Below are 16,311 nucleotides of genomic sequence, written 5' to 3' on the forward strand. Positions count from 1 at the left end.
ATATCTTGGTTGGTTCTGTTTAGTCTCCTACCAGACTGTGGGCTGAGGAAGGGAGAAAAGGAGACACTCAACTTATAAGACAAGTTAATAATTCAGGGAAAAAGGGAAAAAAAGGTAGAAATAACTTACTTTTCTATTTATCTTTTACCATTTCTACTCTTACCTCACTAAAACTCATATGAGGAACATGAAAAGTATTTGTGAAATGCCAGTAATCAAAATAATGTCCATATTCTGCTGCTTAAACTATGAACATATAAAGAATATGCAGATCTTGGGTGTGTGTCCTTGGTGTTGAAAAGATAGAAAACACTGCCGTCAGTGTCGTCAAGGCCAGCGTGATGAGTGTGCTTCGACTAGAATGATAGCTGATATTTCAGTTCTAAGTACTTCGTAAAAATTTCCATGATGGTGTTTTTTTTTATTTGCTCAAGGATTTCCTCTGCTCTCAACTATTTCTTTGCAAAAATTCTTAGAGATAAATTTCTGGAAAAATCAAATACCAACTAATGGCAAAGTATTTTGCAGTATATTGTTTAGTGTGGCAGTTTATTTTTTAAGTTTGAGTAAAAACTTAAAATACGTCTAATTTTTCTGGAATAGTAGTGGTAGTGTAGAATAGTCAGATTTTTTTTGTTACTATGGGGGAGATGCTTTTTTAAAAACTAGGTTAGTTACAATGTAAACTGTATAATATTATAAAAAGCAGCAAAAAATGAAAATAGATAATACCTGACCCACTCTAGGTGCTTAAGAAGGGAGATGAATAAGTGAGAGACCAAATCACAGAATTTTATAGGTGAAAAAGAGCCCAGAGAATCATCTGGCTCAAACCCATAATTTTGTAGATGTAAAAACCAGTGCTCAGGAAGCTGAGCCAACATGGCCAGAATGGAATTGCTTGCTAGTGGGCATTGCTGAATTCCTGGGCCAGGAATCCTGCCTTTTATTCTGGTATTTTCCCCACTCTGTTGGTGGTTTCAAATTCTGCCTAAAATGGAAGCAAACACTTCAAACCCAACTTTTCATTTGGTCTTTTCTCTCCCTAAGATGCCATCCTGTGGACTTACATATTAGTGTATCAGGCAGGGCAGCCCCAAGGTACCACTGTTCAGGCCAGGAGTGACTGTGCCTCCCAGAGGCACCTCGGTCACCTGTGATGAGCCCAGCCACTCTGAATGGCAGGCAAGTGCCAGAGGGGAGTGATCATCTAAGCAGAAGGTCCAAGTTCCTCTTGCTTGTGTCTGATGGAGCTCCCTGCACAGATGACGGGAACAATTGAGTCACAGCATTCTTGGGCTAGAACGGACCTGACAGGCCACTGAAGGCAGTGGTTCCCTCATGTCTTTGATCAGAGAATCCTGCTGTGTGAATGATGTCTGTCGTAGATGCTGCCCGGGGAAATCAGCTTCCAGAGAGGCTTCCTTGGTTGAAAGTGGTGGAGGGGAGGACCTCTGCTAACTGTCTCTCTGACCACCCAGCAGCAGTGCTGAAGTCACTGCATATGTTGCCACCACATTTGTCCTGGCTGCAGCCCGTGCTGAGTCATCCTTTTTCTTCCCAATTCCTCTCTGTGTTTCCACTCACCTGCGCCCACTAGTATCCAGTTCTCCACACACTCTCAGGAGGAGCTTTAAAATATTTTTTTGAAAAAATGTGTTTGGCCATTCTGTATTTTAGTTGCAACATGCTGACTCTTAGTTGCTGCATGTGAGAACCAGTTCCTTGGCCAGGGATTGAACCCAGGCTTCCTGCATTGGATTGCTGAGTCCTAGCCACTGCACCACGATGGAAGTCCCTAAGAATGAGCTCTTACAGACATATGACAGGTCACATCTATCCTCGATGGTTTTCCATAGCCTGGAATAAATCCGTCTTCCATTGGCCTACCTGGCCCACCTAATGTCCCCCTCCTGCCTCGTCAGTCTCATTGGTTGTTGCTTTCTGAGTACAGCCCACCCACAGTGACCTTCTCACTGTTCCATGAACACTCTCATTTCCTCCCTGGCTAGGGGCCGTGTAGAACCTGCCCCAGCTTCTTATCATTCATTTCTCCCACAGAAAGACCTTCGTCCCCAGTCCACTCCAAAGCTACTGTAGCATCACTGCTTTATTTCCCTTTTATGAGTTAGTACACTTATTTTGTTGATTTATTGAGTCACTTGTTTATCCAGTTCAGTTCAGTCGCACAGTCATGTCTGACTCTTTGCGAACCCCATGGACTGCAGCCTGCCAGGCTATTACAGCTTCTCAAATGGGAAGAAAGGTGTAACAGAAAAAAGTTCCTGTCTTAAGTTAACTGTCTTACTATTTCAGCAGTGGTACCCTGTCACATGCAGTTTGGGGTCTGATAGTGAAAGGGTTTCCTACTCGCACAGAATCCAGTGAGATTAGAAAAAGCGGCGCTCTCGTTCTGAGTTGTGTCCAGAGTATCCAGAACAGAGCCTGCTGTGCAAAGTGGTTTGAAAACCCCTTTATAACATAATCTAATTTTACCAGTTAGGAAATCACAGATGTATCCATGTCACATACTTGTCTTTACACTGTTATTAAGCGTTCAGTAGTTAAAACTACTAAACTTATTGAGATATTTGGGTCAGACAAAAATGTAATTAAATGTGATTCCAAAATGGTATGAAGTCTTTAGTTGTGGTGCTGGACACTGTTTGGTGGTTTAGTCATTAAGTCGTGTCTGACTCTTGTAACTCTAATCCCATGGACTGTAGCCCGCCAGGCTCCTTTGTCCATGGGATTTCCCAGACAAGAATTTTGGAGTGGGTTGCCATTTCCTTCTCCAGGGGAACTTCCTGACCCAGGAACTGAACCTGAGTCTCCTGCACTGCAGGCAGAAGCCTGTTCAGTGGCAGGTTTCTTTGCGGTCTTGCTTGGTTTTAGAAAAGGCCTTCCTTACCCCAGGTAGTAAGGTGGTGGTCTGCTGTATCTCTGTTTAACCCCACAATATGCAAGACACATGTACGAAACAGAATGATTGTTGGCATATTCTTACAAATGGTCTGCGTGTTGCTGGCTCTGTGAAATCCTTGAACGTCTTTTGAACAGGTGCAGGTACAGCAGACAGAGCAGCAGGCTGTGCACCAAGGATACAAAGGTAAATGACACAGTCGTGTTCTCAGGCGCTCACACCCGTGGAAACGGCAGGAGGAGATGGGTATGAACCATGGCGTGTCTGTTCTAGGGTTGACTTAGTCAGCTGAATCGTGTGTCAGTTACTCTGGGACCCTGTGAGTCACCCTGCTGGAGATAAGCCACTTAGGAAGAGGTCATACTGAGCTCATGCGTGAAGGACCAGTCTTTTCCAGGAGAAAGACTAGGAAAAGGCAGTCCAGGTAGAGAGAGGAGAATGAAGAAAGGCTTAGAGGAGGAAAGCTGTCAGCACTTCTCCCCTCCATCTCATCTCAGTATGTGGACAGTAGCTTTTCATCTGAAAGGATAGAGCTTAGTCTCATGAAATTGAAGCAGCATCTTTTGTCATGCCCTGTTTCCTCTCCAATCCCAAGGGCAAAGGCTTCAGGAATGTGATGATCAAGCAGACCTGGGCTCTGTTTCCTTTTATGCTGTGGTATCCTCGCCCCCTACCCCCAACCCCAGATGGTGGCTGCACAGTGCCCTAGCTACTGGGATGAGGAGAAAGGGTGGGGATAAAAAAAAATCTGGAAAGTCATTGTGTGGCTTATTGTGGTAAGATTGTAAAGGAATTAATAGGGCATGTATGGCTCTTGGACTTTGTCCTTTATCCAGTGGACTGTCATTTAAGGTTATTAACAGAGGCAATATAATTATATTTTTGTTCCCAAAAAGAAGATCTGGTGGCAAGATAAAGACTTGATGGGATTAGAAAAGCCAGTTAGGAGGCTCTTGTTAGAGCAGATGTAAGAGGTGATGGGGACCTCTTGGCTGTGAGGAAGGAGAGGATTTGAGTGGCTCCCAGACAGATGCAGGAGTCACTGAAGCTGCCCAAGTGGTAGAGGCCACCCTGGGAGTGAGTGTAAAATTCTCAGAGGCAGCAGCATGGAGGGAGGAGAGGGCATGAGGAACTGGTGGATAAGACTAAGAGAGAGGGATCAGAGTTATGGGAGGACGAGGAGGATGAGGTGCTGGAAGCCAGAGGAGAAAGTGGTCAAGAATCTAAGCAAGTATTTTATTAAAATAAAAGCTACACTTAAATATTTGACTTTTCTTGTTTGGGGAGGGATTAATTAGGAGGTTGGGATTATCATGAATGCACTACTGGATATAAAATAGATAACCAACAAGGATCTACTGTGTAGCACAGGGAACTCTATTCAATCTGTTGGAGAATCTGAAGAAAAGTATATATAGGTAAATATATACACACATATACATGTACATATATATACATGTACACTCATATACACATAATGTCTACTAGTTTTTATATACCATACCTAGGGAGCTTAGATGATCTTTTCAACCATGTATCTACCTCCTTCCTTCCACACAACACACCCATACTCCTGCCAAAGCAGCTTACTCATTCTTCACACATGCAGTGTTGTTCTCTTTTCCAGAAAAACTTTTCCTCTTCTTTCCCATACCTGTCAAGAGCACACTCACCTGAACTAGGCCCTCTTAGGTTGCATCGTAACTTTTGAAATGACTACAAGATTTAAGGCATGCTCCCCGCATTGATCCGGCCATCTTGATTATGATAATGTATCCTACAAAAATATTCACCATATATAATGTATGTGGACAGATATGTTTAATGCGGCATTGCATGTAACAGTAAGACTGGAAGCAACTGAAATAGATGAAACTTTGAAAAAACAAAGATACACATATACACACATGTGAAAGTCACTCAGTCGTGTCTGACTCTTTGTGACCCCCCACGGTCTATAGCCTGCCAGTCTCCTCTTTCCATGAAATTCTCCAGACCAGAATACTGGAGTGGGTAGCCATTCCCTTCTCCAGGGGATCTTCCCAACTTAGGGATCAAACACAGGTCTCCCACATTGCAGACATATTCACTAACTGAGCCACCGGGGAGGCCCCATATACACATGTACTGACATGGAAAATTGGCCACTGAATGTAAACTGTGATTCTGTCTTTTGAAATGAGCATGTCTGTGTATACTTGCATATAGAAAATAAAATCTGAAAAAAAATTCACACCAGAATATGAACAGTGGCTAGCGCATGCGCGCGCGTGTGTGTGTGTGTGTGTGTGTGTGTGTGTGTGTGTGGAGGGAGGTGTTAGAGTTTTAATGTACCTTGTCCTAAAATGTTAACATTTGCTAACACTGCATAATGAGCTCACTGGTGTTTATTACATTCTTCTTTGTATCTTACGTTTTTAAAATAAAAACTGAAGAAATGTGGTGTTCAGTTTGAAATACTAAGTGGTTTAGGGTCAAGTCTGCACTGATATTTATCAGGACAAAGCCCACAGAAAATATTTTTCTCCATGTCCTCTTGGAGTGGTATTTCATAAAACATTTTAATCCAAGGACACTAGTATCTCTCCTGACAGACTCCTTAATCAATGCAGCTTTCTTCTTGCAAATAAGCTTCACTGAACTTAGTGTGTGTGTGGTTGCATACAGCCAGTAGTAAAGGATTTGCACAGATGCCCTGATGCTCATAGATAATTACAATTAAATTAGTTCGACCTATTTTTGTGTAAGTTGGTAAGTGAGACAAGTTTGATTCATTTTTTTTTGCTTATCTTTTTGAAATTTCCTCATTTGTCTGTGTCAGGTCTTAGTTGCGGCATGTGGGATTTTTTTGGGGGGTGCGTGGGCTTTTCCTGTTGGGGCACATGGTCTTCTCCAGTTGTGGCATGCCTGCTCCAGAGCGTGAGGGCTTAGTTGTCATGCACAGCATATGGGATCTTACTTCCTTGACCAGGGATTGAACCCACGTCCCCTGCATTGGAAGGCAGATTATTAATACTGGACTGTGGAGGAAGTTCTATTTATATGCATATTTTTAATGGAAAATAAAGAGACATAACAGGGTATGTTTGTTTTGAGGTGAACTAGTACTATAGACGGAACAGAGTATGGCAAGAAGCTGGAGAAGGAAATGACCACGTAAGTAGACATTTTTCTACTATTGTTAAGTCTTTCTGTCTTAATCCAATTGTAATACGGTTAAAATTTTTGCACTATTATAATAAAGATTCCAAGTTTGGAGGGGAGCAACATCATTGTTCGTTTTTTAGGAGGATACAATGTAGGTTTTTTTCTTAAAAGAATTTGCTGCATAAGACACTCTAAGGTGAAGGCTGAGCCTGGATCAGACTGATGTATGCGTTGGTAAATATAGAATATCATCTGCAGGGAAATTAGAGGGGTTCAAAGTGAGCTTGTTTAAAATGCAGTTAAGAATCACATTATTTGCAATGGCTTTGTATTATTAGTTTCCTTCTTGGCTGGCTTTAGTCATGATATAATGAGATCAGTTAACAGGATTTTTTAAAATATAGCATCTTATTCTGAACAAGGAAACAAGGCATTCAGAATAAATATAGCCCTTTTAACCTTAATTCACTTTGGAAGCTTTCATTAATGATTTACTTACCTTGAAGTTTGCTCTCAGAACAGCTTATAAAACATGTCCAAAGGTATGAGTTGGTGATTCACAAGAAAATGATTGCACATTATCCTGTAATCCTAATCCTAATCCTACTCTAGAAGGTTTGAAGAAAATGGACATATTTGACCATATTTTGAAAGTTGAGAAGCAAACACCTCCAGATACTCTTATGGAGAGGCACTTTTTTAATATTGATGAAAAACAGTGTCTTATAACCATCTTGAAAGTGAAAGTTTCTCAGTCATGTCCAACTCTTTGTGACCCCATGGGCTGTAACCTGCCAGGCTCCTCTGTCCATGGAATTCTCCAGGCCAGAACACTGGAGTGGGTAGCTGTTAGCTTCTCCAGGGAATCTTCCCAACCCAGGGATCGAACCCAGGTCTCCCGCATAGCAGGTGGATTCTTTACCATTTGAACCGCCCGGGGAGCTGGTAATCATCTTATAAATGCTTAAATACAGGTATTTTTTCCTGAGTAAACGTAGACTGGTGGCTTACAATATTTTAGCTCATTTTCAAAGCACACGTTCCACTTGTTAAATGAGGCATCTTTTTAGCTATCTCTTGCTGCATCATTAACACTTGGATAATAAATACTGAGTTATCTATTAACTAAAATTTAGTATTCTAATTCTATCTTCCCTGATAAATACTTTGTACATTACCGGGTATAATTGGGGAAGATAACGTTTACATCAGGCTGAGCATTGACATCAGCAACTATCTGATTATTACATCACCATTTTTATAGTTTTTGCATGATTCATACAAGTTTTTTCTTTGAGGGTGGCAAGTTGTGAATTTTTAAAAGTGGGAATATTGGAATCCTGTATTTCATTTTTGAATGTTTGTTTTTACCTAAAAAGTAATTGCTTAGTGAAGCACATGAGTTGTTCACTTTTTTCTGTATGAAGACTCAGATAAGGAAATACAAATTTGGCATTTCTAGTTGATCAAGGGTCTGGTTTTAGAAGATGCTCATTCTTTTTATCATTAGAATTTAAACTAGGGGCCTGCTACTTGGTTCATTAAGCATTTCAGGATAACTCATGATGGCCAGTTGGGCAGATGGTATAAAAACATTTTTTGTTCTCAGTTGTCTCTTGGCAGATTAATAACCCAAAAGGTCAGGTGACCATCTCCGTCTCTTGGTTTCACTTTCTGGCAAGTTCTGTCCCTTCTTTCCATTCCCCAGTGTGCAGAAACCATCCCAGTGTTCATCAGCTGATACCGGGGTAATCCAGGTGTGCGGATGACACTGGTAGACCTCACCTAATGCTGTGATGCTTTTAGGCACCACTCACGTCTTTCACAATAACTGGCGTTCTCTCCATGCTAATTGCGTGCCAGGCACAGAGGCAAGTGTTTTTATATATTACTGTGTCACAGTTCTTTTTCTTGGCCATGGTACGAGGCATACGGGATCTTAGTTCCCCAATCAGGGATTGAACCCATGCCCTTGGCAATGAAAGCATGGAGTCTTAAGCTGGACCGCAGGGAAGTCCCACTGTGTTACAGTTCTTATCTCCATTTTGCCAGTTAGAAAACTGGGACTTGGAAAGGTGAAGTCAGCCTGTATAGCAGTTAAGAACTGGGATTTGAGCCAAAACAGTAAGCACACTCTTCACCACGACATTCTACCAGGGTGGCCGTAGTTGGATGCTGACCATCAGCTCTGCTTTGAAGGAGGGCAAGATTGCCAGATGACTGAAAGGCAGGGCGGGTGGTCTGCTGGGGACAGTGCATGGATGAGAAAGTGGCGTGTGTGCAGCTTTCTTGTTGCTTTTCAGGTACGCCTACTATTACTCTGGAATTGGCGCTGGCGTGCTTATTGCCGCTTACATCCAGGTCTCGTTCTGGTGTCTGGCCGCTGGAAGACAAGTACACAGAATCAGAAAACAGTTTTTTCATGCCATCATGCAACAGGAGATAGGCTGGTTTGACGTGCATGACGGAGAACTTAACACCCGCCTCACAAAGTAAGTACCTGGGTGTGTGTTGAACTCTGATGTGTGCTTCTTATTCTTTTAAAATGGAAGTGAGGTCATAAAATCTGAAAGTAATTCTGAAACTAAAGTCCTTCTGAGTCTTGATCGTGCCTCATGCGTCTTTTCGTTCCCAGAACCCTGACAGGGCATGAAGAGGTCCCGCATGACTGGTAGTGAATGAGGGGTTGGACTTGCCAGACCCAAGACATCTTGTGGGAGTGAGCATTAGGGCGGTGACATGATACTTGCTGGGGATGTTCCTGAGCAAAATCCTAGATGTAAACTGATTTACCCCACACTGAGACAAACAAACAAACACTCAACTAGCTTCAGGAAAAAAGTTCTGGTGTTCATAATCCTGATGTTTATTTCTAACACTGTTCTTTCAGTGACATCTCCAAAATTAATGAAGGAATTGGTGACAAAATCGGAATGTTCTTTCAGGCAATGGCAACATTCTTCACCGGTTTTATAATAGGATTTACAGAAGGTTGGAAGCTCACCCTTGTGATTCTGGCCATCAGTCCTGTTCTTGGCCTGTCAGCTGCTGTCTGGGCAAAGGTAGGTGTGAAGCCTATGAATCCAGGCTATTAAACTGTCTCCACCCTCAAAAAACACTCCACAACTCCTCCAGTAGAAGGCTGTTTTTGTTACATTGATGACCCTGACACTGACGATGACGTTAAATCTTCTGATAAATCTTGGTGTTAAATCTGTTCACAATCAGTGGGAATAGGCAGTTGTGAGCTCACTGAGTTGTCCCCACCCAGACTCTGTGCTGTTACTGGGGGAAGGGAAAGATGGAGCTCTCCCATCTCCTTCTCTGCCTTCATGCAAAAGGCATGCTCGACTCTCAGAGAGCTGTGTTCTCGGTAGATAGTTCCCTGTTCACAAGTAGAGCTTCAAGTTCAGTGACTAACACGTAAGTCCCACTCAGTTACCATTACTGATGTCAGTGTTTTTGTAGATTTTATTTATTTTGTTGGCAGAACAGTTTTGTCAGCATTATAAATGGCTTTGTGTTTATACATACTTAAGTCCATTGGTGTGAAGACAGTTTTTTAAAAAGAGGTTTTTTCTAGCCCCTTATGCATGTACCTCTGAGGTCTGTGGTTCCCTCTTTGTCACGAAAGCAAAGCAATGCAAATGGCCCTCCCCACCTCCGCAGGGAGGCCTTTCTCTTGAGACTGGGTGTGGTGTTCATTCTAAATTGATTTCCTGTAAGTGTAGGTGGCCATGGAGAGATTGGCCTGGTATGTAGTTTCTTAGAGAAAAAGAGAAATGAGAGACAGCACTACACATTCACATGGCAAAAGGATGTAGAATAACGGAGGGCCAAGCAAACCGAAGCCTAACACAAAACAAATCAGGCTGTATTAAGAAATTAAAAAATTTAACCCTGTGGGATGGATATTGTTTTCTGTTATAAATGGTAACTGCCATTTTTTAAAGTATCTACTGTGTCAGGGAAATACATATTTTTTCTCTTTTTTAAAAAAATTTGTTGACATGCAGTTAGTTTACAGTGTTGTGTTAATTTCTGCTGCTCAGCAAAGTAATGCAGATATACATATATATACATTATTTTTCATATTCTTTTCCATTATGGTTTATCACAGGCTATTGAATACCATTTCCTGTGCTATACAGTAGGACCTTGTTACCCAGATTCCACTTTTTTTAGGTTAAAAAATCCCAGGAAATTTCAGAGTATAAAATAACAACATATCTTAATCTCCCCCCAAATTAGTAAATGTTAGTTACACTTTTTGCAATATTTAGCTATAATATTTTCTACATGTGAACTAGAAGTTTGTAGAATATTACAGAATATTTTCCCCCTCGTTCCATCATATTATCTTCTTCTTCAAAGGCATGAAATACATGTTGTAAAGTTTAGACATTATCTCATTTAACAGAGGAAGAAATTGAAGTTCTGAGAACTCTTATTAATTTATTGTTCAGATTAACACAATGTTTGAATGGTGTTCTTGGTGGCTAAACTGCATCTCTGTTGAAATATTTGGCAAAAGCCTTTGTGTTAATTGATTTTTCTGTTTACTAGTATTTAGGCAAGTCAGGTGGCAGATTCTTCATATCAGTATTTGCTGAAAAACTGTTCTAAAATATATTGATGTTTGTTCTAGTTAAGTTAGGGGGAAAAGCAGTAAGTTAATCTTTTGATAATTAATTGTGCATTACTTCAGATACTATTTAATATTTTCTTTAAAAAAATTTTTAATATAAATTTATTTATTTTAATTGGAGGCTAATTACTTTACAATATTGTTTGGTTTTGTCGTACATTGACATGAATCCGCCACGAGTGTACATGTGTTCCCTCCCCATCCTGAGCCCCCCTCCCACCTCCCTCCCCATACCATCCCTCTGGGTCATCCCAGTGCACCAGCCCCGAGCTCCCTGTATCATACATTGAACCTGGACTGGCGATTCATTTCACATATGATAATATACATGTTTCAATGCCATCCTTCCAAATCATCCCACCCTCTCCCTCTCCCACAGAGTCCAAAAGACTGTTCTATACATCTGTGTCTCTTTTGCAGTCTCACATACAGTGTTATAGTTACCATCTTTCTAAATTCCATATATATGCATTAGTACACTGTATTGGTGTTTTTCTTTCTGGCTTACCTCACTCTGTATAATAGGCTCCAGTTTCATCCACCTCATTAGAACTGATTCAAATGTATTCTTTGTAATAGCTGAGTAATATTCCATTGTGTATATGTACCGCAGCTTTCTTATCCATTCGTCTGCTGATGGACATCTAGGTTAATGGTCTGATTGTCAGTCTTACTAAAAAAGAAATGAGGCCTGGTGGAGGAAGCTGCTTTGTCCTTGTGGTTCTGAGGCTCTCTTCTGTAACTCAGAGGCACCAGGGCAAGAAGGCAGACCAGGAAGAGGCTTGGCCCCAGCAAGCTTCCTACTCCAGAAAGCCTCTTTTGATCTTTGCATGCAATTCTCTAACCCCGCCCAGAGATACTGGGTCCGCTAGGGGGCAAAGGGAGGGAAAACTACCATATCCTACTCCTACTGAGGTGGTCCAACCTTAAGAACACTTTCACTCCCTCAGGTAGCAGAAGCAGAGGCCCCAGCAACTGCAGACAAACCATGCTGACGAAAGTAATACCACAAACACTCTGAATGTAAAACTGCTGCTTGGCCCATAACTCACAGAAGTAGGTTAAGAAAGTGAAAGTGAAAGTGAAGTCGCTCAGTCCTGTCCCATTCTTTGCGACCCCGTGGAGTGTAGCCTACCAGGCTCCTCTGTCCATGGGATTCTCCAGGCAAGAATACTGGAGTGGGTTGCCATTTCCTTCTCTAGTAGGTTAAGAATTATATGCTAAATCCCCAAAGGGTAACAGCTTGCTAAAATAAAAGACTTTAAATAGGACCCAGAGTCTCCTAACATAATAGACACCACGCCCAGAATATAGTTAAAAAAAGACCACTTGTCATACCACGAAAATCACAACTTGAATGAGAAAAAAACACTTAACTGACAAGTGCTGATACAATTCCTATGTCAGTATTGTTTGGCATGGATTTTGGAATAGTCACCAGAAAAATGCTTCACTAATCAATTACAAATTATCCTAAAACAAAAGGAAATAGAAAATATCAGCAGTGAAAAAGAAATTAAGAAAAAAGGACAGAATGGAATTAGATAACTGAAAGGTACAGCCGTAGAACAGAAGTCACGATGGAGGGGCTACTCTTGTTGAGTGGAGAGGACGGGATAGAGTCAGTGGACTGGAAATAGAACAATACAAGTCGCCCAGCACGAAACAGAAAATGAAAAGAGCCTCAGGGACCTGTGGGACAGTAGTACGATATAGAACATTTGTGACCACCAGAGTCCCAAAAGAAAGGAGAGAAGTGAGGCTAAAGGAATATTGGAAGAAATAATTGCTGAGAATGTGCAAGGTTTGTGAAAGACAAATCTTCAGGTCCGAGAAGCTAACCTAACCTCAAACAGGATAAACCCAAAGAAATCCATGCTAAAGCACATCATAGTTAAATCATTGAAAACTAAAGACAAAGAGAAAAGTTGAAATTGGCTAAAGATGAACAGCACATTACCTACAGGGAACACCAATTTGAATGACAATATATTTCTTATCTGAAACCATAAAGACCAGAAAGAAGTGGCAAATTATTTTTCAAGTGCTTAAAGAAAAGACCTGTCAACTGTGGATACTTGGTTAAAGTATTTTTTAGGAATGATGGGGGAGATAAAAACATTCCCAGATCATGGAAGACTATAGAGGAACTTTCCATTAGCATACCTCCTATTAAAAACTGGCTAAATGAAATTCTTCAAACAGAAGGAAAGTGATACAAGGCATATTGGAGCATCAGGAAGGGAAAAGGAACAACAGAAAGAGCAGGAATTTGGGCCTCTCTTTTCCCAGGAGATTTCTAAATCATATTTGGTGATTGAACCCAGAATTATAAGTGGTAAAATGTTGATACCAGTAGATTTTTATGTCACCTATGAATATTGTGATATCCAGAACAACTAAGATGAAATAGTGGTTAAAGAAATCTATTCTGTAAGTTCTGAGCTCCTGAAAAAGAATTCTCCAGGCACAGGCAACTTCTACTGGAAAAATTTACTGGACATTTAAAGAGGAATTGACACCAATTTTATACAACCTCCCCTAGAAGAAAGAAGACTTTATCTGCTTTCCCCCCAAAGCGGGAACTCTTACTCTGTGAAAACCATGTAAAGGAGATGAAAAAACAAGCTAAAAGCTGGGAAAAAAGTAACATGCAAGTCGTATATCTGACAAAGGATTAGTCTTTATCTAATATATAAGGAATTCTCAAAATTTGATAGTTAAAAAAAAAATCATCAAAACTACTATTTAATAGAAATACCTGTAATCACTTTTTAAAATCAAGATGCATATTAGAATTATCTTGGAATTTTTTGAAAAATACCAATGCTCAGGTATTGCTTTTTTCCTCCAGAGTTCCAGATATGTTTCTTTTCTTTTCTTTTTTTTTTTTAAGCAACCATGTTTCAAAACCACTGGACTGTATAATCTTTAATTTTATTCAGTTTGTTTCATTTTCTATTTCTTACTCAGTGCTGGCATTTCATTTAGTTTATCTTTTCCAATTTCTCCATCTCTCTCTTTTTTTGATGTTCTTTCTCAAGCCTTTTTTGGCATAGTAGAAAAGCTTTTGTCTACATATATGTAAATAGTATGGATAATATATATTTTTTAGAAAACTTACAAACTTTTGCCTAATTGAAAAAATTTATGACATTTTGATTTTACTTGTTTGACGTAGTATAAATAGAATGCTAGATTTCTAACTGAAAAATAAATATGCCACAAGCAACAAAGGTTTACCGTATAGCACAGGGAACTATAGGCAATATCCTGTAATAACCTGTAATGGAAAATAATCTGAAAAATAATGTGTGTTTATGTATAACTGCATCACCTTGCTGTGCACCTGAGACACTGAAGTCAGCTATATTCAATAATATATATATATATATAAAGGAGAAAAACAACCCAAATGAACCAGTTAGGGATGGGCAGGAGAGGGAAACAAACGTCATCAGAGAGGTTATACAGGTGGCAGGTCAGCACATGAAAGGTTGTTTAACAATGTTAGTCGTCAGTGAAAAGCAAATTAAACTTCAATGAGATACCATTATACATCTACCAGAATGGCTAAAATAAAAGTGAAACCCCAAATGCTGCTGAGATGCAGAGAACCAGGGTCACTCATTATTGGTGGGAGTGTAAAATGGTATTCAGCCTGAAAAAATAGTCTGCGATTTCTTATAAAACTAAACATGCAGTTACCGTACAATCCAGCAGTTGTATTGGACATTTATCTAAGAGAAACTATGTTCGTGTATTCACTCAATCTGTATTCAGGTGTTCATAGCAGCTGTATCGGTAATAGCCCCAAACTGAAACAACCCCCGACACTCTTGAATAGGTTACTGGTTGAGCAGCTGTGGTACATCCAGTGATAAAAGGAAAGCAGTACTGATCACACACAGCCTGGATGAGTCTCTAGAGATCTGTACTTGATGAAAAAGGCCAGTCCCGAAAGGTCACATACGTTATGCTCCATTTATATAATATTTTTGAAATGACAAAATAACAGGCAGAACAGTTTAGTGGTTTTCAGGTGTTAGGGATGGTGTGGAGGGGAGAAACGAGGAGTAGGAAAGGAGGTGGCTGTGACTACAGAAGGCAGGACTGAGGGATCCTTGTGATGGAATTGTTCTGTATTGTGATCGTCGTCACGTGAATCTAACAGGATAACATTGCTTGGAACTAACATCACTTCATGGGAAATAGATGGAGAAACAATGGAAACAGTGTCAGACTTTCTTTTGTTGGGCTCCAAAATCACTGCAGATGGTGACTGCAGCCATGAAATTAAAAGACGCTTACTCCTTGGAAGGACAGTTATGACCAACCTAGATAGCATATTCAAAAGCAGAGGCATTACTTTGCCAACAAAGGTCCATTTAGTCAAGGCTATGGTTTTTCCAGTGGTCATGTATGGATGCGAGAATTGGACTGTGAAGAAAGCTGAGCACTGAAGAATTGATGCTTTTGAACTGTGGTGTTGGAGAAGACTCTTGAGAGTCTCTTGGACTGCAAGGAGATCCAACCAGTCCATTCTAAAGGAGATCAGTCCTGGGATTTCTTTGGAAGGAATGATGCTAAAGCTGAAACTCCAGTACTTTGGCCACCTCGTGTGAAGACTTGAATCACTGGAAAAGAACCTGATGCTGGGAGGGATTGGAGGCAGGAGAAGGGGACGACAGAGGATGAGATGGCTGGATGGCATCACCGACTGGATAGACGTGAGTTTGAGTGAACTCTGGGAGATGGTGATGGACAGGGAGGCCTGGCATGCTGCGATTCATGGGGTCGCAAAGAGTTGGACACGACTGAACTGAACTGAACACACACTCATGAGTGCATGTAAAACTGGTAAATCTGAATAACGTTGAATTAATGCTAAGTGTTAAATTTTTGGCTGGGATCTTGTTCTGAAGAGATCTTGGAGATGTTGTTTGGGGAACACCAGATAAAGGGTTTATGGGATGTGACTGTCTTCCTTAGTGTCTTCTTTTGTGTCTACACTGTCTGCCTTTGTGTCTACAATTATCTCAGAATACCAAGTTAAAAAAAATAAAGCATGTATAAATTATCCCAAACAAAATGAAATAAAAACCTACACTGAGCACTGGACAAAAGGGACAAAGATGAAGGCCAAAACATCTGTCATGGTCAAAACTATTGCTTCTGAATGTATTAGTTTGAACAATATAAAGTGGCCTGTGTTGGCTTTTAACTTAAGAGGAATAACAATTTCATGTGTCTGGCACTAGTACAATTAGGCTTTGTTAAAAAAAATTAGCGGCCTTTGGAAGAAGGGATGAGTTAGTGAAATTTGATATCGTTTGGGTGGGTGATTGTAATATCAGAAGTATCAGCATTCTGTTATTTTATATTAGAGGAATAGTAAAGTTGACTTTTAACATTCCTGAGAGTTTTTGAAAGTGTTTTTTTTCTTTCAATAGACATGATCTATTAAAAAACAAAACACTTCATGAACGTTCTACTGTATTCTTGCCTAAGGATATGCTTATCATTATGGAAGGTCATAGAGAAGCCAGGTTTACTGAATCAGTTGGAATGGTACTTGATATTTCAACAATAA

At 40.4% G+C, this 16,311-nt stretch overlaps 1 protein-coding gene across 10 annotated transcripts in view; it reads left to right on the plus strand.

Annotated features, from left to right (window-relative positions):
* Positions 1–16,311, plus strand: part of LOC113891612 (multidrug resistance protein 1) — a 102,805-nt gene that overhangs the window by 25,773 nt on the left and 60,721 nt on the right. For 8 of the 10 annotated variants that reach the window (XR_003510818.1, XM_027539892.1, XM_027539895.1 and 5 more), the window contains 3 exons: positions 6,020–6,079; positions 8,374–8,562; positions 8,961–9,132. Coding sequence is in view for 8 of the 10 variants with exons in the window: in XM_027539892.1 (XP_027395693.1) it covers positions 6,072–6,079; positions 8,374–8,562; positions 8,961–9,132 (369 nt within the window). In the remaining 2 variants the exon portion in view is untranslated. Of the gene's footprint in view, positions 1–6,019; positions 6,080–8,373; positions 8,563–8,960; positions 9,133–16,311 lie in introns of those variants that run through there. The other 2 variants (XM_027539894.1, XM_027539897.1) reach the window with 2 other exon arrangements.

This window comes from Bos indicus x Bos taurus, chromosome 4, assembly GCF_003369695.1.
Source record: "Bos indicus x Bos taurus breed Angus x Brahman F1 hybrid chromosome 4, Bos_hybrid_MaternalHap_v2.0, whole genome shotgun sequence".
Taxonomy (NCBI): Eukaryota; Metazoa; Chordata; class Mammalia; order Artiodactyla; family Bovidae; genus Bos; species Bos indicus x Bos taurus.